Source organism: Amblyomma mixtum, chromosome 3 (genome assembly GCF_055824585.1).
Source record: "Amblyomma mixtum isolate Tamu chromosome 3, ASM5582458v1, whole genome shotgun sequence".
NCBI classification, from domain to species: Eukaryota; Metazoa; Arthropoda; class Arachnida; order Ixodida; family Ixodidae; genus Amblyomma; species Amblyomma mixtum.
This window is the reverse complement of record NC_143014.1, coordinates 77283117-77310110: the sequence shown is the minus strand read 5'-3', so window position 1 is coordinate 77310110 and position 26994 is coordinate 77283117. Positions and strand designations below refer to the sequence as shown.

The window sequence follows — 26994 nt, the reverse complement described above, 5'->3', positions numbered from 1 at the left end:
ACTACGTGTGCATACGTCAGCACTTTGAGGGGCGCGCTGTCGGCCGCCATCCATCCATGCATCCAGCGCGCCTCTCAAAGTGCTGACGTATGCACACGTAGTGCGCGGGCCGCGGGCGAACGTGTCGTGTGAATCGGCCTTAAGCGTCCGAGAGCGGACCTACGAATACGGTGGGCACGAGGAAGTGAAAATTAAGCGTAAATGCACGCCTGAATTAATACTGCTACATTAGTGTGTGTCTACTGGAAGTTAAAAACGACAGCCGATATTCCTTTTCCCAACGTATTACTCGGTCAGTTCGGAATAAGTTGGTTATATGTATGAAATAAGTTACTCCAGGATCCGGCTAGTACTGCAATATCTAGGTGAAAACACTGCCACGCTGATCCTGTAATACGTGCGTAATTAATTGTGGATAATTTAGAGAACTTCGATTGCGCCAATACCGTGACAATTTATTTCACCTTATAAGTGCATTCAATATTGTAGACAATGAAAATCACTCCGCTTCTGCAGTGAGCATCCGCGCCGCTCCCATGCACTTTGCCCACCTGCGACATAACATGCGAGGTGTCTCCCCGCCATCATTATCCCAATTAGCCCAGTTACGTTCAATGCATTCTAAATGCCCCGTTAACTGACTTCCACTGAATCGGCCTGCGCCAGCCACGGTCAACGCATCCCTGCAAATGTACCGACCGCTCATTACCCGAACGGCCTCCCGGCCCTACCTGGCTCCTGAATTAACTACATATCGTGCAAGGTTAAGCAGCTTCCTTAATCACAACTCTGTGCTGAAGGCAATGTTTAAGTAAGGAGTCCGTTTTTTTGCGTACTTCGCACGGAGAGGCTGTCGTACCTTGGAAGCTGCCGTCCATTTTATAAAAAGGTGTGACGCAATTTCGTAGTGCCTTTACTCCAGCCACAAACCAGTTCTGTGGCTGCGTGCCACACTTCTCTCGTTAAATTTTCGCAGAGGTAGTTTCCTTTCAACGGAAACAAAGCTTTGAAAGCTTCGAATTACGATTTTATTGCAGGTCGAATAAAGAGCGCCCTCGAGAATAGTTTGAATTCTTATCATTAGAAGTCTCGCAACACATTAACTTTTGGAATTTAATGTTTAGACACAATCAGGAAGGGTATACTGCGGGAGGCGATGGGCTCTTACTGATCGTTTCTGCCGCACCCCTCTCATCTGCTGGCATGAGAGTTACATTCAACATGTCTGCGAGCACTGACGCTGTGTAAACCTGCACTGTAAGCAGTGAAAGTAAGCCATTTAAAAGCGCAACCAGTTGTGTTCTGCCAGCGTGTATGCGTAAACATGTGCCTTTTTTTATTCATCGCCTCTCGGCGAAACCCGCATTTCCAGTATATGGAACGCTTGTCCCGACTCCATGTGGGTACATTTTTCTCTGTCCACTGGAGAGGCTGAAGAGGATTCGAAGGCATTTGCATATCCTTCGCGGACGGAATGCATGCGGTCGACCGATAAGATGCGCGGAATCTCGTGGTTGCATGTATATTGTAACTGCAATCACATTTATTTCAAGACAAATTGTGGCAAATAAGCTAAAACAATAAATGTTCATGCAACACTTAAGTTACAGATCTTTCATGTTTAAGACAGTATAAAAGGTGGGCGCACTCATCACACTCCTATACAAAATGTACACTGCCAAGTGGCACTAAGGGCTTCGGGGCACTCAGGTGCAAAGCAAATGATGCGTGCCGCCCTTAGTGATGTCGTTCAGGATGGTATCGAGCAAGACCACGCCGAAGACGAAGCTGCCGATGACCACCATGAGGCCGCCGATGGCGAACACTACCATGGGCCGCTTCAGGCCGAACTTCTCTTGCTGGTGGAACACGCCCAGGAGGCAGAGTCCTGCAAGCAATCATGTTACGTCAAGGTAGAGTCGCATGGCTTCACAAAACTTTTTCAAGGCCACATGCATGCGACGTCAACGTCAATTGTGCTGTAAGTCATGCCGGAGGAAAATAAGCATGCATAATGGAGCTGCAGTTCATTTCACTTAAGGCGGGACAAAACTGCGCCCAAGGAAGCGTTTTGACTGACGCCGCCCGTGATACTTTAGTGCTACAAGCAAGGTCGCACTACGTTGACCTCTCACAACAACCTGCACCTGACACGTTTAATCCTGTGTCACATGCAAGCGAAAACGCTAGCGAATCCTGCCGCCGCGGCGGAAAAACCTGTGAGTCGTCACGGCGGCTCGAGCGGCTAGGTTCCAACAAGCTGAATTTTTTTTCGATGCGACGCGCCGCTCAATTCGCTCAGTCGCTTGCATGTGAACCAGCCTTTATGCGACATGCGTCTAGTAAGCGGCAGCACCTCTCATAAGCCAGACTCGCCACGTGCGCCCCTCCGGGGCTTGTGAGCCATGAGCCAGGTCCTATAAAGTCGCATCGAGCTGACTGCCGGTTAACTTTCCTGTCTGTTTACGTCAACGTCACGCGTGCAGTGGTCTCGAAACAAAACATAACATCGTAAGAAGCGTTCGGGCGACAAGATTCGAAAATTAGACCTCGTGACGAAAGCACAGAACACCACCATCAAACACCTATGGTAATTCCAAGTGCCACAGAACGTTACGGAAAGCGCGAACATTATAGCGAAAAACAGAAAACTGTGCACTTCCGCACGGCCTAGAAGCAGTAAGGGCTTACCCGGAAAGATGAAAATATTGGCAGCTGCCAAGCAGCCCAGGAGCTCGATCACTACGCCAACGTTGGACGTAAAAGTGGCTAGGGCGACGGTGGTCAGGAACCAGCCTGTGGTGATGTAGATGCGCCTACGAGGCTCGCCTTCGATGAATTCCTTCGTGGGAAGCTTCGTAAGCTCAGCATAAAGGCCATCAAAGGCTCCCCTGCAGGCAAGCACAGCACACCGATCAAACGAGACAAGCCAACGGGATCATATGCACCCCGATGCATACCGTTGTGGCACACAGGAACAAAAGGGTGCCCTCAAATCGGGCATCGCCCCCCCCCCCCCCTTATGCATTGAGAATGTTCTGTACACATCAGCTAGAGCTACACAAATGTTACTTTTAAGCTAAGCGGTTTTCATTTCGGCTGCTTGACAGGCGGCAGCGCAGCGCTCGCCTACAGCAATCGCAGTCTCCGTTTCCGCAACTTTACGTCACTTTTCTCCTATGTCGTCATCAGGGCCCCGAGTCTGAATCGGAGCGGCGGGACAAAGTTTTGCAAAAAATTCTAAATAAATTGAATTGAATTTAAATCTCTTAGTAATAATTAAATGCACCTTTCGCTGCCGGACAAGCGGCAACAAAGCCACGAAATGCTGAACTATCGAATATGACTAACAAAAAAAATTGATAGCGATGTCCTCAGTGTCCCTTTAATTCTTCTGTTTCATACTTGAGCGCACCCATACGACCACTGCGAGCGCGGAACGTCAAAATGACGAAGACGGCGGCGTCTAGAATTACGGACACACCCACCGGCCGCAAAAGGCGAGTAGCGGGTACGTGGTGACCATCTTGACTATGAGGGCGCCGATGCCGAACAGCACCCAGGGGTTCGAGGCGTCGAACATCTGCATGATGTCTGGCTTGACGGCCGAGCCGTAGGCCATGTAGCCGAAAGTGCCCATGAGCGAGTAGATGACGAAGAGGAATAAGGTCGTCATGACTGTGGCCTTGGCCAGGTTCGCCAGCCGCCGGTCGCGCATATTCGCATATATGGGGACCACCACCTCGTGTGCCTGAGGAACAAAGACTCCATTAGTCACCACTCTCCTGCAAGCATTTTCTGTTACGCGGCACACTCGCCAACCCACTGCAGAGCGTGCAAGGACGATGCGCATCCAAATAACCGTCAGGATCTCGTGTAACACATTTGACAAGAGCGGCCGCGCACAGCACGACGAGTAAACAAGTCAAAGCCCTTTGCAGCGATTGCAATTCTGCTACGCAGCGGAAGTCTTGAGGTATTAGCCTTGATCTACCAATAAAAAGAAGGAATGCACATATGGGAGCTCGTCCTATAGGGGACAGCATTTATGGGAGGTAGAAAGCGGCGACCTAGAAATGAGCTGAAGACTGCATCTATAGCCGAAGCAGAGAAGCCGCGTATAGCAAAATGAGCATTTGCTTCGGATAAACCAATGACAGGCGATGCTGCGGGTGGCGTCGAACAACCGCAGCATTGACTGCAGCGCGGGCACCAAACTGTTCCACCTGCACCTGCTGTCATGGGTCTTTGACGCCACCTCGAGCAGGCCAAATACGTTAGCGACTTCGGCCAAGCTGCCCTCGCGCCAAAGAAAACAAAATCTTCGAAAGCTTTCCATCGCTGCTTATCGAAATGTCTCGTGGTCTTACAAATATTAAGTAGGAAGTTTAACTTGCCCATTCAGCATTTACGACTGGAAAGCAATGGATATCACTGAATGAGGAGCTTTTTAAATGTGGCCGGCGTATGGTGGCAACGCCGACGGCGGTTGCCTACTCGCATCTGACAGGCACAGAAAATGAGCTTGCAGACAGCTCTGCACGTACTACCGGCAGTATTGCGGAACGCGTGTTGTCGGATTTCACATCTGCCTCGCGATCTAGTCGCATGGTATTGTTGCCAGTGACCGCGCCGAAATAAAGTTTTCCGCACACTCGCTTCTAATAAAGTTTTGCTGCGGATAGTATGTTCATATTAGATTATAGGAACGCAATAAGATCGGTAAAGTGCAATCCCTCGACTAAGAGAGTCTGCAGAAATAAGTGGTTAAAGACTGGCACGGGCGCAGTTGCAACTGGTTTTGGTTTATTAAGGTTTAACGTCCCAAAGCGACTCAGGCTATGAGGGACACCGTAGCGAAGGGCTCTGGAAATTTCGACCACCTGGGGTTCTTTAACATGCACTGACATCGCACAGTACACGGGCCTCTAGAATTTCGCCTCCTTCGAAATTCGGCCGCCGCGGCCAGGATCGAACCCGCGTCTTCCCGGTCAGCAGCCGAGCGCCGTAACCACTGAGCCACCGCGGCGGGTGCAATGTCGCAAACGCAATACTAACAACATAGGTTATGTCTTGTGCCAGCGCCAGTGTAGATGCGTTATAGTGCCCAAATGTACTTACGCATCTAAATTAATGAAAAGAACTACACCAGTCCGTAGAACATTACATACAGTGGCACCGTGATCATCTTCTACAGGCGTGTTTAGAATGAAACATGTGAGAAAGTGCATTCCCTAGGAATTTTAAAGAGCAGAAAACTTGGACCTGAATACAGCTTTCCCATCTAACACCTACCTGGTAAGCAAAGCAGATCACAGGTAGAGTCACAATAAGGTCGATGAAGCTGTTCGGTCTGCAACGGCAACGAAGAATGGATTAAACTTGCGCGTCACTGCTGCCATCAGCAGACACCACAAACGCGGGCGTACAGGTCAGTAATCACGAAAGTGTAGCTTAGAGAGCAATATGATGTTCAATATTTCATCTACACGCCCTGTGAAAGTGCCATGTTTAATTTGGCTCCGGCACATTTATAAACATAACATCATCATTGAAAGCAGTCTGCAACGTAGTTGTTTAGAAATCAAGCAGCAAAATTTAAAGGCTGGTATGTTACTTCGCCCAAAAAGTGCACTTCCTGTCTGTATGAGTCGCATTCACAAACAAACGCAACATCATCGAATGCATTGAACCACTCGCCCTATATATGACAGAGCAGTGTTAAATGATGAATGAGTTTCAATTCTGCAAGCTTACTTTGTCTTCATGGTGACTGTTTCGAGCTCCTCCGTGGAAAAAATGAATATCGTCAGGAAAACAGGATACAGCATGACGAAGATCCCGAGCGAGCTAAAGAAACAAAAGGTGAAGGCACAGGCAAGAATTAGTAGATTTAAAACTTGTTCTCCGACAAAAATGTCTTGCAGACGATGGAAAATTGACAAGGGACATAAGTTTCCAACTCGTCAGTTCGAGACCGGTGCAGAACCTGCACACTCCCAAGCGATCACCGGGCCCGCACAAGGAATCACAAAACTGGCGAATGAATCTAGTTAAATACCTGCAATCAACTTTAGGAGATAGAAGGCTCAACAGGCTCATTCCTGGAGCAGTTCACTTCCCCGACAGAGGCGAATGTTAGTGGCATTCGGTAACGGCGACTCGGTCCTTCAGCGTATTTTATTCGGAGGATGAGTCATTGGTACGCTTGCTAGGTGACCTCACCCCCCACGGCAAGTGAATAGATGGAATGAGAGCTAGGGCTCACAAACGACCTTACGTCCACACTTTCTGCATTTTATGCACTCTTTTAGCGAGTCATGAGAAATGTTAGAGCGGAGAAGCTGCAGTGTGTGCGATGCAACGGTTTCACTGGCGCGTACACAATGCAGCTCCTAAAAGCTTATTGCAGGTATTTAACTAGATGCACAATGCCGTCATGCAGGAACCGTCGCCAGCAGAGGGTTCCTGGAGAGACATCAAGACTACTGCGAAAAGGCCCTTGATAGAACCCATTCACCGAGACCTGAAGGAAAAAAAATTCATCCCGACGCCACGTTCCCGATTATCCCTGTTCTGGCAAGCCGACAGAACCACAAGGCCATCTCAAATCACTCCTGGTTGCTGGTTGCATTGTGCCTCGTGCGTTTCAGAAGGCGTGCAAGCTGGGGATACTAATGCTTGAAAGAAGGTCTTGCGGTGCATGTTTCTTTGAAGCTCATCGTGAGCGTAAGACCGCAGGACACACACAGGATGACATAGTTCTTTAATACTACCAGTTCTGAAATTCCAAACCGAAATCTGGAAAGGACCTGCAGATAGTTTTTTTGGTTTTATGTCAACAGACATAAAACCAGCGCAGCGGATATGCCCGCATATCCGCTGCGAAGACTTTTGGTGGTGCGTTCTTTCTACGCCGGGTTCGGAGCAGTTCACCTGAATGCCGCAAGGGGTGGGACAGTCTCCTAACGTTGTGAACCAATCAGGGAGCCAGATTTGGATACATCGGCCACGCGAGTATATGTTTCGCAAGCGATGGATTCCGACAGGATAATGCTGCCCCTGCCCCGCTTGTGGCACTATGCACGCCATCGTTTGTTGCGGACATGTCGCTCCTAAACACACAGCTAAAGTGACTCAAGATTTAAGGCAACTTCTAGTGAATCATGCCCCTGGAATGTGCACACAGATAGCAGCATTGATAGCTTAAACGGCTAGTTGCTGGTCGAACGAAAAATGCGCACCAACTATGGATACAAAGCTGCTCTAAAACAACGTGACAAAATTTCTATCACTAAACAGCTTGTTCAGCCAGGTAATACATTGTACATGAAGCTGAAATTTCGGGCAATTTTTATTTTAAGGTGCAAGGTCGAAAATTCGTCACAAAATCAGTCTTTTCGACTCGTTTATAAAAGCTGGTGAATAGGTTCACTGGATATCTGGTACTACGAACTGTCTATGAAAACAAGTACCATAAGATGGTAAGATAGTATGAATGGTACTGTTCAGCAGTAACTTTTTTTTTTACGTATGCAAGGTCATAATGAAATCAACCCAACATTAAACAACGTATTGCCCGGATTGCATGAGTAGAGAAATGCAATTCGCAATGGTCTCTTGTGAACGTTGTGATGAAAGATTAAATATTCTTGTAAGTGCTAGGGTGCCAGGACATAACAAATTATAATGAAGTATGCATTGCAGAGAATAGTTCCGCGCGCTTTGACAAGCGTATAGCGGACGATGCAGAAATTGTAACAACCACGTACCTAGCGTATTTGAGGAAGTCCAGGCGCTGGAAGTAGCACAGCGGCATTATGAACAGCACGGCAGTGACGAATGTGGTGAACTGGCGGTTCAGGTACCACTCGTGACAGAAGACGGGTCCGAACAGGGAGGCGAATACTGCGAAAACGTGACACAGGCGCCTATGAAGTATGAGAAGCACAAACTAGCATTGGCAAAGAGTGAGGAATGGTACACATCTACGCATCGTTATCGATTTATTCATGTGCCGAAGTGTGCCGTCTGGCTGCGCGCGATAGACCTTTCATTTATGTACTCCTGGGGCCGAAGCATTACAATGGAGACACGGGCGGTATAGTGTAGCCTTACAAGGCTACAGTGGTGATTTTTCATTAAAAACGGGTCTCCCAATACACAGGTGTGCGCTTCGACCATGCGATCAAAGAGCACGGACAAAAGCAAGAAAATGATCGCACGCCAAGAGATCAAAAACTCGCAACCGATCATTGCGATCAATGCGAAAGGGTATGCGCTAGCATTGCCACTACGACTGTGTGAACGATTTGTGTTGAAGAAATGAAGTCACAAGTTTCGATTCGTGAAATTTATTTGCGTGTTGCTCAATACTTCCCTATCATTACGCATCACATAACTGCACGAAAGCAGGCGAAGAGGACGAATCCATTGTTCACCTTCCTGGTGACTAAAATGATTTAAGATTTAAGGGGATGCCATTGATCCGAGGCGAACGTAACAGGTCTCGCCGCTCCGAAGACGGAACCGAAGGCGCGGCCGGGCGCCGCCGCTGACGTGGTTCGCACAGCACGTGGTTCGGTAGCGTGGTTTAGCTAACTGCAGTGCGGCACACTCATTCTCTACCGTTTTTCACCCCCCCCCCCCCCCAATTCCTTCCCTCACGGCGTGGTTGAGGAGCATGTCCTGTAAAACACTTAAATTTCGGACAAGTACGCACATTCGGTTGCGCATGTTAGTAAGTGCAAGGGCCTCGGTTTCGAGAGACCAAGATTCTCGGCAAGAGTGCCGACAACACGGAGCGTGTCAGCTTAGAAGCGCACCATAAAGAAATATGGCAGTAGGTGCGTTAGCACCCCCTCATTATCGCTCTTTGCCGCAGAGGTCGACTTCTTAGAAGCGGCCAACAACTGAGTTGTTTGTTTGTTTGTTGGCATGTTTTGATTTTCTTGTGTTGCTCGCGCGTGCGTTCTTCGATGCTGTTATCCCCGACTGTGTCGCTCCCATCCTTTCCCCATCTGCTCCTTGCCTTTATAAAGTGTTCCCATCTTCCATCAATAAAGTGCAGTAGACAGTCGGCGCTTGTTTCTAGTGTTTAGTCTCTCGTTCTGTCGTTGCATGTGTTAGCGCTGTTCTTTCTAGAATCAGGATGTACCAACTCGCCCAGATTCGCCCAGACTCGAAGTAGAACAGTCACTGCAGCTTTCCTTGTCAATTTTCACTCTTGCGCAGATGCTTCAAACATCCATCGCCGAAGACGATGGTATTTTGCCCATGAGGAGCCTACTAATACTAGCAAATTAATAAGATCCCGTAGCAGCACTGCTGTCACGTCCACACCTGGGCGCACGGTGGGTGGCCGCATTGTCGATCACGTATTTGGTACCCTTATCGGTCTTCGCAGAAAACTGGCGATCTCCAGCGGTCAAGTGGGTCTACACGCAAGGGCGAAAGAGCAATAGAATGTGTCATACTTTCCTATGCCCACAATTGCGAAACTTTTATCGCGCTATTCTTCAATGATGCATCGGCTCAACCGCACGCTCACAGCATAACAAAAGAAAGAAAAAGTTCATTTGCGGCATCCCACGCAACTCAGTCAACAGCGGGCGGCCAGCGAACGCCTTTAGCGATAAAATGACCTGGTTTCCCTCTCCGGCGCACACATCTCGATAGTGCACACAATGACAGCTGCACGGTAGGGGCAAATATGTTGTAATCCGGTACAGTGAAAGTCGGACAAAGCCGGCAATAGTCCACAAATTCAGAAAGACACGTTAATATCATCTGCATGCAGCAGCCACAAACCGCACTCACATATTTAATGCTGCACGCTTGGATATATATTTCGGCATTCTTCGTTTTATTTAACATTTCGTATCACGGCATTACCTATTCCGATATATTTCAAGCACTATATTTCACTTGAACAGCTTCCATCCGTTTAAAAATGCTACATCTCATGAAGTGCAAAGCTCAGATTACGATTTCTTCCTTACCCGCTTGAAGGCTGCCATAACAGGCACACGCTGATGAATTACATATACCTTAAGCGCTGATGCTATCGAAACGCCATCGTAGTTAAGCAATCCAGGTGCACTAGACAACCTTTTTTCAGAGCTACGCTAACCATCTGCAAGATGCCTTGAAAGTGTACGGTGCCCAGTGAGCAAAGGCATTTAAGCGCGGTCGCGGGTTGCGTTAGAATGAGGAAGTAAAGCTCCTTTTCTTCACTAAACACCTCACACGGAGTCCAAGAGCAGCCAAGTGACAGACGCGAACTTACGACTAGAAAATGAGAGAGAAAAGAGTGGGACAGACGTGCAAGTGGCATGTTCTCGTTAAGGGTGGAGAGGCCAGTACACATCTCCGGTTATCAGAGGCCCCCTGCGCATCGCGCAACTGACCGGCATACCGGCGAGGCGCACAGCTCTGCCCACTAGTTCAATTAAGGTTTAAATTTCCAATTATTGCGCTAGAAGCTACGAACCTTTGCATGGTACAATATCCTTCCTCTAGCTGAGATTTCGAGTTACGCGATTTCGACAGCGTTCTACGCAGCTACTCGTTCGGCTTTACTGCAGACGTCCTCAAGTTGACCCTCGAGCCATGACTCAGCTTTTCACCCCAAAGGAAGTGTCCACCTTTGGGAAAATGCACGGCACCAGGTGGGGTACTGTCAGAGGAATATCAACGATGGCGAATAATCTTAGCTGAGCGGCCTGCTTCCATTTGCAGCGAGTTTCATTTGGGAGCGGGAGCATCACCTGGCAACAACCCACCTTACGGCTTCTGGCTGCCGAGAGATGCCCATGTGCTGAGAATTCCAGGCAGTCTAGAAGAACGCGGAGCTCTCAGCTATGGTGTGCCTCATATCCCAAACAATCCATTGCCCATTGCCTGGCAACAACAGGACACCTTTGTAATGAATGGCACTTAATATAAGCGAGCCAAACGTGCTGCAAGCAGTCAACTCATACGGTCTGCGAGAACCTACTGGTGTTTTTGGTGAGAAATAAAACCTAGCTATAGCGAACATGAAATTGTTGCCGAAAAAGCAGTTCTTTCAGAAGCAGCAAGCTGCTCGCAGTGTGCCCGCGTTAAGGCTTGCTGTGCGTCGTGACCTGTAAGTGTGCAAGTTGCTCAGCTGCGCCGAACAATATCGGACAAGGCTGTTAGCAAGAGCCGAGTCCGACATACTTAAATGCTACGGGTTCGGTGCTCATTGCAGCCGAGATGGTTGAACAAACGAAGGAGGAGAAAACTTACGTCTATCGTACTGGTCGCCGATGACAATCAGGAAGGTGATGCTGATGCCGTAGCACGAAAGCAGGATCGAGACAGCCGCCAGCTGCTGGGCGCGTCGTCCACACGTGGTCAGCAGCACGTCGTGGAACGTGTTGTCGCCGTTCAGGTCGGAGCAGTAGCCCAGGATCAGCATTGTCACCACGTTCAGGCAGATCATGAGCTGCGCGCATCCAAGGCTTACTGTACTATAATCAGCGGTCGGCTACCCGAGGCCACCACGCAATCAACGATGCCTCTAAAACTAGAGGGGACACTTTAGCTCCGCCTTAAGGGTATGACGAGACTGCGTTATTGAGTTGATGCCCATATACGCAAAATCGGTCATTATCTAGTTTAAAGTCATAGATCGCTGGGAGCCCTCATACCACTCCGGGTACAGTGGTGCAGAGGTCAAGGCGGAAGCCTACACTTTCGTGGTCACTCGTCACTTTTCGCAAAGTTTGCGCGATCGTTGTAGCAGTTCCGCTTAGGATAGAAAAACAAGTTTTAGCTCATCAGGAAGATGAGTATTCACGTTTCAATGGTATGCGTTGCTATCAAGAATAATCGTTGACGTTAGTGCAGCGGGCAAATATCGTAGTGCATAAAATAATAATTTTGTTTGACTTTCCTACTTGCGTGAAGCCTTTCGAAAATACTGTACAAAAAAAAAAAAAGTGGCTACTGCAGCGCTTACATGAAATGTTAATATCGGTATTGACAGAGCAGTTTTCGGCTCCAGTTGATAGTTATATAGAACCGGAGCTACCAACAGCGACAAAAATTACATATTAGCTGCTCAATAACTTCTCATCTAATTGACAAAACAGAAGCTTACTTGGCACATTTGTGGATCGTTAATACTGCGTTGAATGCGCAAAATTTCTTTGAACTGCACTCTGAAATTCTCTAGTTTTCATTGTTCGAAGTTAACCATAATCGCCAAAACGCGACCCACGGCGGTCTGATGCTGCGCTTTTGAGGAAACCACACGAGTACCCGACCTGACCGCCAACTGGTAAGCCCAGGATTTTGCAGCGGAGAGCGCGGGCTTACTATCTGGAGAAGCGTCGCCGCCAGGATGCCGCCAGCGCGGTCGTAGGCAGCCGGGTAGTTGAGCACGCCGGCTCCCAGCGCAGAGTTGACCAGCAAGAAAGCTGCCACGCTCCATCCGACCCCTGCGAGCCAAACACAAGTCAGATCAACAACAGGCGAAAATTGCGCCCAAAGTCCAAGGGATCGCCCAAAGTCCAAGGGCACCCCACTTGAGAAACAGAAGGAAGAGGGACTAAAATAGATGCAACGCCTCCCCCGCCGCGTGCTTGCGCTGTTTGTAACTGCAGCTGAACACTTGAAATTTTAACGACCAGAATCCAATTACTGTAGCTAAGACTGGTGCTCCTGTACTCTACGCGCTCGGCCTTCTAATGGCCAGAAAAGAGTGGCTAATTATGATTCAGAGGCGCCCACAGGGTGCACATGAAAGTGCATAGTGCGAAAGCTACGTGCGTAATATGAAAAAATTATTACATTTAAGCTTACCTGCTTAGCGCATTAATCAGCGAGAGCTGATTGGCATTATCGGCCGAGAGATCTGGAGTGGCAGGCCAATTTTAGCGTTTCATAGGAGACTGCCCGGTTCGGCGTCCCAGACCCGTTTGGGGGTCTGTACGCTCACGTGCATACATACTCCGACTTCTGCCGGTTACGCTCTTCTGTACGATCGCTTCGCCGGCACACTTCACACCAGGGCCCGCTTGCACGGAGTAAATAGTCTAGTTCCCAGTATTGTCTTATTCTAAACCATCCGTTTGGTTTTGAAGAAAGGAAAGACGCATAACTGGCTCCCTGGGTCAGTGGACACCTCAATCACGTTGTGAGGTGGCGGTGGTGTGCGCCAACAACTTAAGGCAGTTCTGAGCTTTTCTTTTTCTCAAACCCAACGGACGGTTCAGACTGTTGGTTTTGAGGAAATGAAAGGTGCATAACGGGCCCCCAGGGTGAGCAGACACCTCAGCCGCGCTTCGATGTATGTGGCGGTGGTGTCCACCTACAAAGTGAGGCAGTCATGCGCCTTTCCTTTTCTCAAAACAAACGGAGGGCTTCGACTGCGAATAAAAAACGCGTTACGCGTTACACAACTGCCGTTGTATCCTTAAACTGCGTCTACTAAATGGCTTGTACGAAGATATTACTGCTCTTGCTGTAAACGAAAAAAAAGTAATCTGTGCTTGGAAAATTGAACAGGTGTACATCATTCATCATTCAAAGTGCATACTGCAACATCAACGACTGGAGATAACCAGCTAAGTGGGGCATTTGAAAATGTTTGGTAATATTTCATTCCTCCTGAAAGGTTTCACTCGAATTAAAGTTATGAAGTGTTGCTTTTAAAATTGCGAAGCATTGAAGTGCTCGCTCGTGAAGGAAAGAGGGCCCACTTTTCTATAGCGGCGCAAACCAAATTCCGACTAAAGTGTGGTGTAATGTCTCAACTGTCTGCGAAGGCGCCGGTGCGTCTCATTGATGCCAAGTATACCGTGGAGCGCTTAAGGGCGGATAGCAACCATGGCCTGGCAACGAGCACGCGTCGACGAGGGTTTCCGTAGCGCGTGACCGTACACGGAGCTCAAGTTCGCATCGTATCGAGTATCCGGATGAGGCAGAAGCTACACAAGGCTGCTCGAGAACGGCGACCTCGCCAAGGTGCGACGGCGTGGGCATGATGCAAGCAACGCTGGCTCCGCGCGGGGGTCAGTTTACCGAAACCCGCCGGTTGGAGAAACGTACACGCCGCTGAGGAGCAAGCCTACAGGACGAACGGACACGCCGAGAACACGATCTTCCTAGTTCGCAACGTGAGAAACCGCGGTTGTCTGCGGAAGGCTGGTGGTGTGTGTGCCTACGTGCAGGAATTAGAGGGCGGGCCTTTATGGTGCCGTGTGGAAAGAATGCCAATTTGTGCTCTTCGATTGGTGCGCGCCCAAGGACAACGAATTCCCTGCCTAGGGACATTACAAGGCTTAAAACCCGGTGTTTCCGCCTCGTAAATGAGAATTCTCTGAAATCTCTATCTGTAATGATGTAAATAAATTCTTATTCGCCTACGAGAGCTCCTCGCCTCCGAGGTTCCTCGACGCCTCGCTGGTCTTCGCTACCCTCGACTCGGGCCCAACGTCCGGCGTCGCGACAGTGGCCAGGCTGCCGAGAGATTTCTCTGATATGGCACGAGCGCCAGAAACGCGATCCTTGTTGTGCTCAACATCAAAACTTCACGCTATCGCTGACTAACGGCTTCGCAATGGCTGCCGAAGCGGCACGTGGCAGCAGCGTGAAAGCGCCTGAAATAAAGTTCCTGGAAAACGCTGCTGAACGCACGTGCTGTCGTGTCGAAAGCAACGTACGCATTTTTAAGGATGAAATGCGTTTAGTTAACGCTCTCAGCAAATCCGGACGGACATCGTCCGGGTATCTGAGGCCGAACACGAAGCCAAACTTATCGTCCGAAAGCTTCCGAACCTTCCTGTCAGAATTTTAGCAAACAGAAAAACGACACTAGCTCCGAATGGGGTTCGAACCAGCGCCGGCGCAAATAGAGAAGCTTCTTTCTCGATCGCTCTCGTACACCTGAGAAGCCTCTAAAGCTGCGTGTTCTCAGGTCATCTTTCACCTGTGCGCTCTGCGCTTGCAAATGTTCGGCGCCACCAACACTGCCGCTGTGGCCGTGCAACCGAGTTGTAGCTGTCGAGAGATTGAAATGGGAGAGTTATGTATACGTACGCTAAGGGGGCCCATGAAGAGTGAGCGAGCGAGCGCTATGTTCGTCAAACAGCGAAAGTAGCGAGTGCCCATCCCGAAAACCAGCACGTAAAGAGCCAAAAGCGGCGAAGGAAGCCGAGCACGCAGTCCAGCTAAGAAAAGCGGCTGATCGCGGAAAGCCGCGAAAGCTGCCGAGCTCGAAGAAAAGAAGCGGGCGAAGACTGGGGCACGTTCACCAGCCAAGGATCGTATGGCCTGTGCCAGTGTGCAGCTACCAACACCTATGAGCCGTCCCATGGATGCGCTACACCTGCAATGCATTTCATGCTGACACCTACTCTCGATTGACTGATGGCGTTTATTATCGAAAGGGCATCGAGGCCAGAAGAGGGCCAGAATTGGACTTAGGATGAGATGACAGATATATGGGAAGTGGCATTAGATTACTCTTGGTGGCGATGAAGTTCGTATACTACAGATGCGCGGCCCACAAATGGCTCGTAAATGTTGCCTGGCGCAGTGCGTTTCTTGTTCTCCGCCGAAGGTCAGAGGGGAAACAAATCCACATGAAATTTATCGATCCGGCACTGCGGTCGATGTAAAACTCAGATTATCAAACTGTCGCGCCACTTGCGGCGTCCAGACTGACCGCTCAGCGCTGCTCCAGCCACGGTTACAGTGTAGAAAGAAAATGTTAATGGCTTTACCACACGTCGGCAGCGCAGCTGATAGGCGACGCCTGCATCCGCTAATTGTCATTAAACTGGCCGCAGCACGTGGCCGGACTTTTAGTCAGAGTTTCGTAACTGAAAGGACTAATGACCTCTAGCAGGAATATACGACGCAATTAGAAACCAGCTCGTTTGTCGTGAGGAGTAGCTAAAAGAAAGCGGCCGAGTGGCGCCTATACCAACGGATCGAGGTTGCCGCGGCCGTCAATCATGCGGCTACGGCGTGGTGCACGGGTGGCGAACGCTGCTGCGCAGCTGTTAGCCTTTTTTTTTTTCGCTGACGCACGGCATATTTGAAGTTAGAAAACAATATGAAGCCAACATCAGGTGCTCAGCCGTTCGCAGCCTCTCAATAGAACGGAAGGGAATGTAGTATACACGGGCCCGTTGACAAAAAGCCTTGTCGCTGAAAACTGATTGGCCAGTCTGAGGACGGACGGCATGTTCTATGTAGTGACGGTTCTGCTACGCAGCAAAACGAGCGGAGCGAAAGATGCACAGTCGAAGGACAGCCACGAAAGCAGTAGTATACGAGTCTGCTCTTGTGAAACAATATTGCGTCGCAGGCACACAGTTCGCTTGTGTCGAGCCCGTGCTGCCCAACGATCAGAACGCCACGCACACAAGAGAATCACGGGAAGAAGCGATGTGCTATTAACATTACCTGTGTAGCACCCCGCGTACGTTGTGCAGATATCGTACCCAGATATTTTCGCTTCCAGCCGCTAAAGAATGGGGAATGAACAGTAACTGTCAAAGCGATGCGTACGAAAAATAGCCCATCTTGACCTCAAACGAAATCATCACGCGAACGGCCCTATATTGATACTCCGATCGACACTGACAGCTCAGCGTGCCGCGCCATGGAAACTTTTTCGACCTGCCAACGAAACAAAATACTATTTTCATTAAAAAGGATCTGGTACCACGTATGAAAGAGCATATACAGGCTCACACTAAGAACATACTGACAGAATTTCATGTGCAGGTAGTTTCTAAATGCAGTTATTGCGTTTTCATGTGCACCTATTGTGCCATGTCGCAAGATAGTTGCCTTTGCCCGAACATGCCAGCAGCACGCATCGTCTGAGGTGTCGTGCAGGTGGGCCCGAGTTGTACAACCGCAGTCGCACATTTCACCAGGCGAACCTATTTAACTCGCCCTGTGCACAGGTGTTGCATTTTCAGTTCAGTTCCGATGCATGCAATAAATTACGCAGCTTTAAATTTCGCGGCGAAAGTGCGCAAACTATGATACAAAGAAGACACGAGTGGTCGTGTGTCGTCCACGGTTTCGTTGTCTCGGAGTCGCCGTGCAATTGCAATGAAAAAGAAAATCACAATGTCCAGATTATGTATAGGGTTTCCAGCAGTAACACTGCAGTCAGGTTTGACAAACTGAGAAAAGCGACGGCCGCTAGCTTACAGATAAGATACTTTGCAGCCCGCGATCAGCGAGGGAGGTCACGTTGCCGGCTCGGCTGCGGAACGCTGATTATCCGACCCGCATTCTCACCTCAGATAGAGTGCTCAGCAAAAGCATTCCTTCGCTGCAAAGGGTTGTTTTGGCACAGGAGAACAATGCCACTTGCAGCCATGCCTTTAGATAAACAGGCAGATCTTAACTCTCACTAATATCGCATAGCTGGCGTCAGCTATAGCTAATCAGGAGCCATTTCGCAAAGCTGTTCTTGTGTACAGCAAAGGTTCATTATTGGCAGGCGCCCGCGCCCTAAGCAATCACGACAGCGAACAACACGACATCCAAGGTACGCAGGTCAAGTGTTATAACCACCGAGCAACACGTGCTGTTTGGTTAGTTTGTGCGGCATATAGATGGGGAAAATGTGGAAGCGCAGACAGCGAAGAGAAAAGTGACTAAACGACGGCGGGCCAAGCTTACCAACTTGTTTACGGAGAGAAAACAAACGTCCCTTTTTTAGCGCACGTGCGGTGGGCAGCACAGGCTGTCTGATAAAGCCGGATGTATGAAATGCACGTTTTTTTTTTTTCCTTTTAATAAACTGATGAACGGCGAAACGCTCGGCAAGATATGACATGTGTCGGGGCTTTTGTTAACGGGCAAAACCCCATTTTGCGCTCCAAAGAGGTTTAAAGATGCGGCTAAATGCACTTTCTACTCGAAAACGCCACTTTTAGAGAACGTACGAAAATTAGCGGAAATATTTTGCTTATTCCGGAGGGATGATTTGAGGCAACTGATTTTGAGCCTGTTGTAACGTTTGTTATCTGTGGAGTTGGCTCAATCCAAGAAATTTCGAAAAGGACGTATTGGAAGCTAGATGCCAAAACACAAGAATTGACCAGACTTATTATTTTGCACCATTGTATCAGGCGCTAAAGTAAACGCTCGCTTAGAGTAAATTGTCTTTTGCTGCAAAACAAGACCTGAAGCAACCCTAATTGTGGCACATTTTGATCAATAACCGGAATTCTACCCCAAGTTTAACCTAAAAAAAAAACAGTGCCAGATTTTTACCCCCGAATTCTGGGCAGAAAAACAAAACTAAGGGCACTACGTATACAGTGTTAGATGATTAATGCACGCCCACTTTTCGGAGTTGCGCACTCGCCTATAGCATTACGAAGCCTTTTGTCTCGGCCGGCGTTTTCGTCCGAATTTGTCCCACGCGAAAGAAGCCTAATCGGGGTGAGTTTGGCAGCACCAACTTAGAGCCTGCTCTGGGTGAATACGCACTATAGTCATCCCTGTTTTTGGAACAATCTGGACAGTATTGTTTCAGCGAGCAAGAAGCCCAAACTACTAGCCCGGTGCGCACTTGCTGTGGTGCATGTATGCATTCTCAAGCGGTTGGGGAAAGCTTTCGCCGCTGTACAGTCGTGAGTAGTAAAGAGAACGAAGTTCAAGCATTCATTTATCCATTACCCCAGAATTTTGTGAATAGCACAGCCTTCGCTTTTTTTTTTTTGTAACTAGTTTTCTCTCTACTGGCGCATAACCAAAAGTAACCAAAAGTCACTTAAATTTAGTGGAGAAATGATCAGAAAATTCGCAGTTTTGCGGGAAAAGTTTGTTCCTTCTCGTATTGCTCACGACTGTACTATCATCACGGAATGAAACGTGATTAAGGGCTGTTGTGCGAGCAAAAAAACACCAACATACTAGCTGCTGAAGAGGAAACAGAAGTATACAGTTCGCACTTCTAAAGCACCATCTTCACGCCTTCGAAGTGAAATTATCCTTCGCTAGTACTGGGGTTCCCTCAGCTAAAAACTCATTTTGCTGTCCGCGATTCAATAGTCTTGTGCGCGGTTCATTTGTTGCTGATGGGACATTGCTCAAAAGGGCGGACGTTGACTGCTGCCGTGTATAGAATCTTGCCATCGGGAGCTGTCAGCCACCGGCCGGTTGCAACCAGTGCGACGCTTAAGAAAAACACGCCCATATCGCTGCCGACAAGCCACCGCGCTATCAGATCTACTGCAGACCCCGCGCTAATGTTACGCGCGGAAACGCAGAAGCTACCCCTTTAAAGAGCACCACGGATTAAGAAAAGGGCAAAGCACGCAAAAGTGCGAAATTAGCAGCTACATCTCTACAGCGTATTCCAATCGGCAAGTTTTTCTTGCTGCACGAAAACGAAGAACGTGTTTCAATGTGTGACTTGTATTCGCATCCTCTGTTCCGATTGGACCACGACGGATATCTCGCTCCTTCGCGGATTCGAAGAGGCGCTCCGGATCGCGGATAGGAATACACCATTAAAGACCATTACACAATCTACAAGTAGTTCGCTAAAGCGACTGCTTCCATTCAGCTGCAATTCCGCCTTATTCAAAAAAAAAAAAAAGTTTACTGGTTCTCGACCTGCAGTGGCCCTCACGAGAACGAGCACGCTGCGTACGGCTGCATTTGCCGGGGGGGGGGGGGGGGGGGGGGGAAACTGGGCGAGTGTAGTAGATGCTTCAGAATTGTGCGTTCCTGGCAAAGCACCGTTCCACAGATTCTCGCATCGTTTGTTCACGTGCTCAGCACGTGCAGTGTATTTACGAACACTAGGACCCACAGGGAAGTTTCCGCTTCGTTATGCCCGGCTGTTTGCCATGGGAACGATTCGCCGACGGCCACCTCAGATGGGCGCAGGTCCGGAACGTGGCGATGGCTCCACACAAGCAACGTTTGTGCCTTCGGTGATAGTCTTAACAAGGCCGCAGTGCGCGCTTGGTCGCGTATCACGCACGCACATTCCAAGCGCTAGCACATGTGCAGTGCACCACACGCCCGCTGCATATATGGAGGCAGAACCTAAGAGGAGTACTTGCGCGGGAGGGAGCATTAAAGCATTATGCGACTGTGAAAGAACAGTGTAGTGTCCTCCAAGTTTTTTTCTTTCTTCTATTAATCGGTTATCTTTCAGCAATACAGTGATTACACTTTCCAATTAAGAACACAAATTTAAACAATTTAAACATTCCTCATGATTTCCTGTGGTCTTAGTGACCTTTCGGAAAGGGTTTATAGGAATTCCTTGCTTCCTGATGAACGACTGACTAGTCCGTGTACACTCTGGAATACAATGGTGATTTTCATACATGCGAAAACTTCCTACATTACGATCCAGTGAAATATCAAGCCGGATTAAAACGCGAACACTCACATGTGTAAGCGCTGCGCGGCATTGACACGTAAGCGGTTGATTTAATACACACTTCGCAGAAACCCTTCAAGTGGAGACGTAAATCAGGCAGGTAAACGCGAGATGGTGAGAACTCTAGTCCTATAGATGGTGGCACCCTTTCAACACTAAATGCACTCACCGCAGGGACAAGAAACAAGTTTCGCGCCGCAGCTGTTGTCTGCGTCGCTGCACTTGTTTCTGCCGGCACCCAGACCAGCGCGGCTGCACTTTGAGACACGCAGCAACGAAAGGCGCACCCACCTTGCTTGATGGCTGGCGTGGAGATGATGGACTCCGTGAAGCTGGCGTCGCCCGGCGGAGTGAACAGCGGAGTCTTTTCGCCGTTCTCCTCGGTGATGGGCGCGTACTCGACCGTGTTGGTCCGGCTCAGTCGTAGGGAGCCCTGCCGCATACGCTCAGACAGGTCGGTGGACAGGGTCTGCCACGCGATGTAGGTGGGGTAGTCGGTGGAGCTGTGGAAGCTCTCCTGGATGAAGCTGCCGCCGGGGCCGTACCGGTAGAAGGCGCCTGGAGGGAGAGGCGCTCCGCCAGCAGTCGAGGCGAACGCCTCGCTGAAGCTCACCATGCTCCTGCGGCGTGTGCTTGCCATGGGGGCTACTTGGCCTGCGTGCGGAACCCAAGTAGCACACTCCGTCAGCGGCCGGACACTCGACCAGGCCGGACCTGCGCTCAGCCTTCTGTCGGAACGACTTCGATGAGCCCGCTCCTCCCGTTCAACTGCGCTCTCGTTGCTGGCGTGGCGAGCCTTTGTCGCGAAAATGTCGAATCGTTTGAGAGCGCTTGCGCAGTGGGCCGCGGCCTAAGTCAAGGGCATCTGGTAAACCGGGCCGCCGCAGCTCTGGATGAATCCAGCGTCGCCGCCGGTGTGATCCTGCATCCCTCCTCGCCCTCGTCTGTTTGCGCCCAACAAGCGTTCGGCGCACGCAGCGGCTATCGGCGCTGTCTAGATTAGTCAAGCCGAGGACCGATAAAATACACCACACGACAGATCGGGTTCCGCCGCATCCGCGCGCATCTCGCAAGCGGCGCCTCTCCTTGCTCGGCCAGGGGCTATCGTTCGCCGCTGGCTGGCCATTGTGAAAGGCTGTTCGTAGGCAGGCATCCTATTCTAGCTCTTCCGGACGCTATATATGATTTTTGTTCTAAACAAATATTTTTCGGGCTGGATTAGTTTTCGAACGAAAAATGGCAATGGGTACGTTTTTACACGCACATACAAAATTTCGTACGAACTGTCAAATAATTTTTGAACTAATATTGAAACACCAGGAGTTACGAAATGAACGATATAAGAAACGTGTAATAATTGAGTTTCGCAAAGTATTGGTGGAAAAAACTGCCAGCAAGAAAATCGCGGAAGACGCGCTTGGTTACCAAGTTCACTGTTTTGTGAAATCTTTCTTGCTGCGCTCACTAGTTGGCATAAAGAGTGCCTTGTTTGCAAAGTGAAGGATGCTGAATTCACCTGAAACGAACAGTTGGACAACAATTAGGTAGTTAGAGCACACTAGGTGCCATTTACACAATTGTCTCCAAAACGTCGCGAAGGGGTAGAAATCTGCTTTCAGTTGCATCAGAACGTTTGCACTCCTACCGCGGCACATTTTCTCGTACAAAATAAGCGCGCAAATAAGTTCACTAAGCAGAAGCTTATCTCGCCGTCACCAGAGCTGGATCCATAAATGATCTTTAAAATGTGAAAATTTATCGCTAATTGTTATCGGTTTCGGGAGATTAGACGCAACGAAAGGCCGATGCACCCCTCGCTACCAACGAATGCACCGGACAACGCTGAAGCCCCGACGAAATTGCTCTAAAGCGAACGACTTTGCTTGAAAAGGTAACGTTACTTTGTCGAAAAGAAGTACCTCGAACATTCCTAGAGTTCCCCTTGATACGTACAGAATAACAGTAGGCTGTGGACGCCATAAGCTGCCAAACATAATTTGTCATCTTAAATGCGCGAGCGAACGCGCCCTGGTTGCATCAACTACCTTGCTATTGCGGTAGTTACAACTGATTTACCAGTGCTATATGGTACGGCACTGTGTCATGTATGGTAATACGTGTGTCAAACTCACAATATCACGCCTGCCTAACCTTTATTTTTGTGACGTCATTGAAAAGATAAAGCTCGGTGGTTTGACGTCCTCTCCCCAGGTACCGCCGAACATTAGAATAATCCTATAAAAATGTTATGCAAGTTGCAGTAACGTTACGTGTTGCATTGTAATGTTAAAATTAATGTTAAAAATTGACAAATAACGCTATGTGCTATGTCGAAAACTATATGCTCATGCTGGCATTTAGATGTTATTACAATGATAAAAGTTAGAGATTAATATTTGTAGTATTATAAACATTATGTTAACGTTTTAGAAACGTTGTTTCAATACAGTCTGAAGAACAGTTTGAATTATAACTGTAAAACATTAGAATTATAATTCAAGCACTGGGTCCCTCAACTTTTCCCACTGGTCTTACAGTGCTTTTCAAGTAGCATTTGCAACTAAATAGCCTGTACCTGCCATAAGACTGCACACACAGCTACATTCGAAAAGAGGAAAATATGCAGCGCAAAAAAAAAAAAACACATGGACGACTGAAGAAAGACGAACACAACCGCTGACTGTCGTTCGCGCGTTTTTTTTTTTGCGCTGCATATTTTCCTCCTCTGTGATGAACAAACAAGCCCAAATCACCCCCTTCATCGGTTACATTAGCTTGTCAGAAGGTTTTGCTTGCTAGCCTTTCGCCACTATCACTCATGAGTCAGCCCTCAGTAATGAATATGTAAACTTGACTCCATGGTATCCGTTCAGGGGTGAGTGAATACGAGTTCCACGCTGTGCTGTATTGTGGAGCTCAAGTGTAGCCCTCGTTGCCAGTCCTCTCAAAGCGTTGTGTACCTGCACAACTGGCGAGCCTGCATGCGTTACCAATTTCAAGACTGTTACGTTTATCTTCTTTAAATGTTTAATTCAGAGCCAAGTTCATAAACTTGCTCAGTCACTACAATCTGCCGTCATGAGCTCTTGAGCCAAATACACGTGAACACATAAGCGGACCGTTTCTGGAGACTTTTATTCATGCTGGAGCCCTCGTCCGGCTTACGCACCTGTGTATTTCTGTTCACAGACGGCTATTGGTTAGATTCTTCCACACGTCACGCGACTACCATGGCCGCAGCTAGTGAGCCGCGTCGTCCCGGCGAGTAGGGAAGTTGCAACCCCCGGGGAAAACCCCCGCGCGTCGGCAGCCGGCGGTGAGGCCGAGTAGGTAGGGCCAGTGGAGGAGCGCCGACCTTTGAGCGTGGTGCAAAAAGTGACGAGGGACGGAAAGGCGCGAAGTCGCTGGAATTCAGATGTTGACTAGAGAACTCCGCTTCTACGGAACGTATTTAAAAAAAAAATTATTTCTGGAGGATATTCGTGAAGCGGCGTCCTTTAACATGCCAGGAATACTCTCCACTTTAATTTTATTTAAAAAAATATTCCAATGTTTATTTCTTACAATACAAATACTTTATTCTAATGTACATTTTTTTCTATTGAAACAATGTTTGACCAAAAAATGCAGCATTTTTTTGTGATGTTTCGACGCTAAGTGGGTCAGTACACATCGGTTGTACTGAACCATAGAAATCTGGACAACCGAAGTTTGCGAAGCTACAACTCTTCGGCACACAACAGGCAGGGCACATTTGCGGACGAGCAGGCGTCGTAGAAGGCATCGTATACGCATCGTAGAGAAGAGAACGCCCACAAAAATGCCATGTGCAAGAAAGAAAACACGTATACCCTACCCTGTCTATTGGCGCCTCAGATTTGCGGGCTCGTATTTTACTTGACCTTAAACAGAATATCATGGCGCCGAAAAAGACACGTGAGCTTCTCGGATTCGCTCTATTTTGCAGGTGCGAAATGCGAAATGTGTTCTGTCGTAGACAATACGTCGTTCGCAAAGAAGCATGTTTGGTTGGTTTGGTTTATGGGGTTTAACGTCCCAAAGCGACTAAGGCTATGAGAGACGCCGTAGTGGAGGGCTCCGGAAATTTCGACCACCTGGGGTTCTTTAACGTGCACTGACATCGCACAGTACACGGGCCTCTAGAATTTCTCCTCCAAAGAAATTCCAGCCGCCGCGGCCGGGATCGAACCCGCGTCTGAAGCATGTTTGTAGCGAGCATAAAGGCTCCCGCAAGCCATTTTTCTCTGACACAACTGTCATAGAATTGGATGCCCGTGCAGTTTGGATACACAGTCTGTAGCTTTCTTGCTATCGGCAGTCTGCGACATGACCCGCAATAAAGGTATGAGGGTCAGGCTTGCGCTATTAGTATAGCTGCAACTGCGAAGGCAAGACTCAGTTACGCTTAACGCAATCCTGGAATCATCTCGGCTTAGTTGACAACACTTTGACAACCACTGCACAATTCCAATGCGCAGTGCGCATAGTACGGCAGCAACAGAGAAAGGTAACACGATAGTGAAGCTCGCACACCTTTGCAGTGAAGAAGCACTGCAGACAAAGGTCCAGTGAGCGCTTTCGAGAAAAAGATCGTTAATTTTAGCTTCGTTTTTCATCAGCACAGCAGTATACCAAACGAAGAGTGCGCGAACGCACACCGCTGCCAACTGCGCATACAGAGCTGGCAGCTTCCTATGATGAGGAAACAGGCCCGTGTATGTACGGGTTTCTAAGTTGAAACGACCCATGTTTCCAACTACACAGTACAAGTGCGCCATGTTACAGACCCTAAAACGCCGCACTCGATTCGAGGCTGGCGGTATATAGACATGAGCCTTATGGACCCCCGGTGTCAGCCGGCGATCTTTTTGTCACAACTAGGCCGGACAGCGCAGAAAACGTCTTCTTAAGCGGATGCCTCTTCAGCACGTACCCTGCCACAGAAAAGGCGAGGTAAGAATTAAAAATAAAATTACTAAGCTACAGCTCTTCGTATCACGTGAGTGGGTGAGAGCAGCTTTGCAAAGTATTCTCGACATTTCTGGTGTTTATGCAGAACATTGTAGTGTCAGGGGGAAGCTCAGCGCTGGACACAACTCCGTCTCCCATCTTTCCAGCCCTCGCTGCCATAGGACGGAGTCAAAATATACGCCCATCTGTAGTCTATAAATATTAGGGACGCGAGTATATTATTTATCGAGATTTTCCTGTACTTACGCCCACGACTTCTATTTTTGCGTTACCTTTCCCATGAGGCCTCCTACTGAAACGCCCCTCTAGTCCAATCCTCGACATAACCATCAAAACGGCACGATAGGATATAGCTAAGATAAGAGCAGAAGTTTTGACAATAAGCAGAGTGGAATCCGGTTGGATAAGATGCTCCCCAGCGTTAGGTGGGAGAGACTGAGGAGCGAAGCATAAAAATTTTATTTTGCGTCTAGAGACGGGCGGCGCAGCCTGAAGTGAAACCGAGGCAGTATGAACGCAACTTATTTGGTTTAACGGTGGCGCGTGGGAAGACAGCAATGTTTTGCAGTTCGTGGTACCAAACGCCGTAAATGTGATTGCAAAGGACAAGACAGAGCGCTTGTTAACTTTCTTCCTTCCTGTGCTGTTCTGCGCCTAAAACCAATTCGTGATGCATCAATTAGCCAGCAAACACTTCCTAACAAGTGCCCCTACGTGGGAATCTGCTCTCCACGAACTGAAGCCAATAACTGACACCCTTTCCGGGCCAATGTTCGTTTGAAAGCATGATTGGTTTTATAGTTCACATTGGTCACCGCCTGCCTTTACCTTTCGTAACAACAAAAAACCCGCCTTGGCCTACAGAATGCCGACCGTCAACGCCATGACACCATAACTCACGGCCGCTTGCCGTGGCTTTCGCGTGCAACGTTTCTCTGGCTGCCCCGAGCGTACGTATCGTAAACGCAAACGTATAGGAAACGCATACGTCAAAAGAGTATGGTTGTCATTTTGGTTGCGCGTTTATACACATGTTTATACGCATCACCACGGGGAGTTGACCTACGTCCGGTAAATAATATTAGGGAGTAATTATAATTAATCTACCCAAGTACAGCTATAGGGCTACAAAGTAAAGCTATACAGCTTCCACAGAAACTTCGTAGTTAAAGAAAAATTCGTCCTGGTCGCGGGTTCGAACCCGTGACCACAGCATCACCGGAGCAGTCGCTCTACCAATTCAGCTAACCGAGACGGCTAGCTTATGGCAGGGGGAGAGTGAATTGTTAAAATAACTCGAAGTGGGAATAGTCTAGGCCTAATGCTTTAGGGAAACTACGAAGTTTCTGGGAAGCCGTACAGCTTTCCTTAGTAACCGTGCGGCAGGACTTGGGTAGATGCCAAAGAGGAATTACTTGCTTGACACAAATACACTTCACCTCGGGGAATTCTAAAACATTTGACCATTACTGATATCTTGCGCGTCGTTAGAAAAACAGAACACACAACCAGAATTTGGGGAGTACTAAAATGAAGTTAACCCTTTGTGGGTTCACCTATAATTTCCGTAACATAGAGAAAAACACTACACA

General features: G+C 48.6%; 1 protein-coding gene across 1 annotated transcript; it reads right to left on the bottom strand.

The window, feature by feature from the left end:
• Positions 1 to 1503: 1503 nt before the first annotated feature.
• Positions 1504 to 21362, bottom strand: LOC149350680 (sodium-coupled neutral amino acid transporter 7-like). The gene is made up of 9 exons (XM_089579780.1): positions 20702 to 21362; positions 12346 to 12467; positions 11272 to 11470; positions 7773 to 7908; positions 5758 to 5850; positions 5296 to 5353; positions 3489 to 3751; positions 2692 to 2891; positions 1504 to 1888 (listed from the first exon to the last, which is right to left on the bottom strand). The coding sequence occupies exons 1-9, from the start codon at positions 21048 to 21050 to the stop codon at positions 1707 to 1709; spliced, it is 1602 nt and encodes a 533-aa protein (XP_089435906.1). The 5' UTR covers positions 21051 to 21362; the 3' UTR covers positions 1504 to 1706.
• Between the last annotated feature and the right edge of the window lie 5632 nt (positions 21363 to 26994).

Coding starts and splice junctions, on each gene's coding strand:
- LOC149350680 (XM_089579780.1), bottom strand. CDS start 21,050: ATGGCAAGCACACGCCGCAGGAGCATGGTGAGCTTCAGCGAGGCGTTC. Junction 5,354..5,757: donor ACAGTCACCATGAAGACAAA/GTAAGCTTGCAG, acceptor TTGCCGTTGCAG/ACCGAACAGCTTCATCGACC. Junction 1,889..2,691: donor CAATATTTTCATCTTTCCGG/GTAAGCCCTTAC, acceptor GATTGCTTGCAG/GACTCTGCCTCCTGGGCGTG.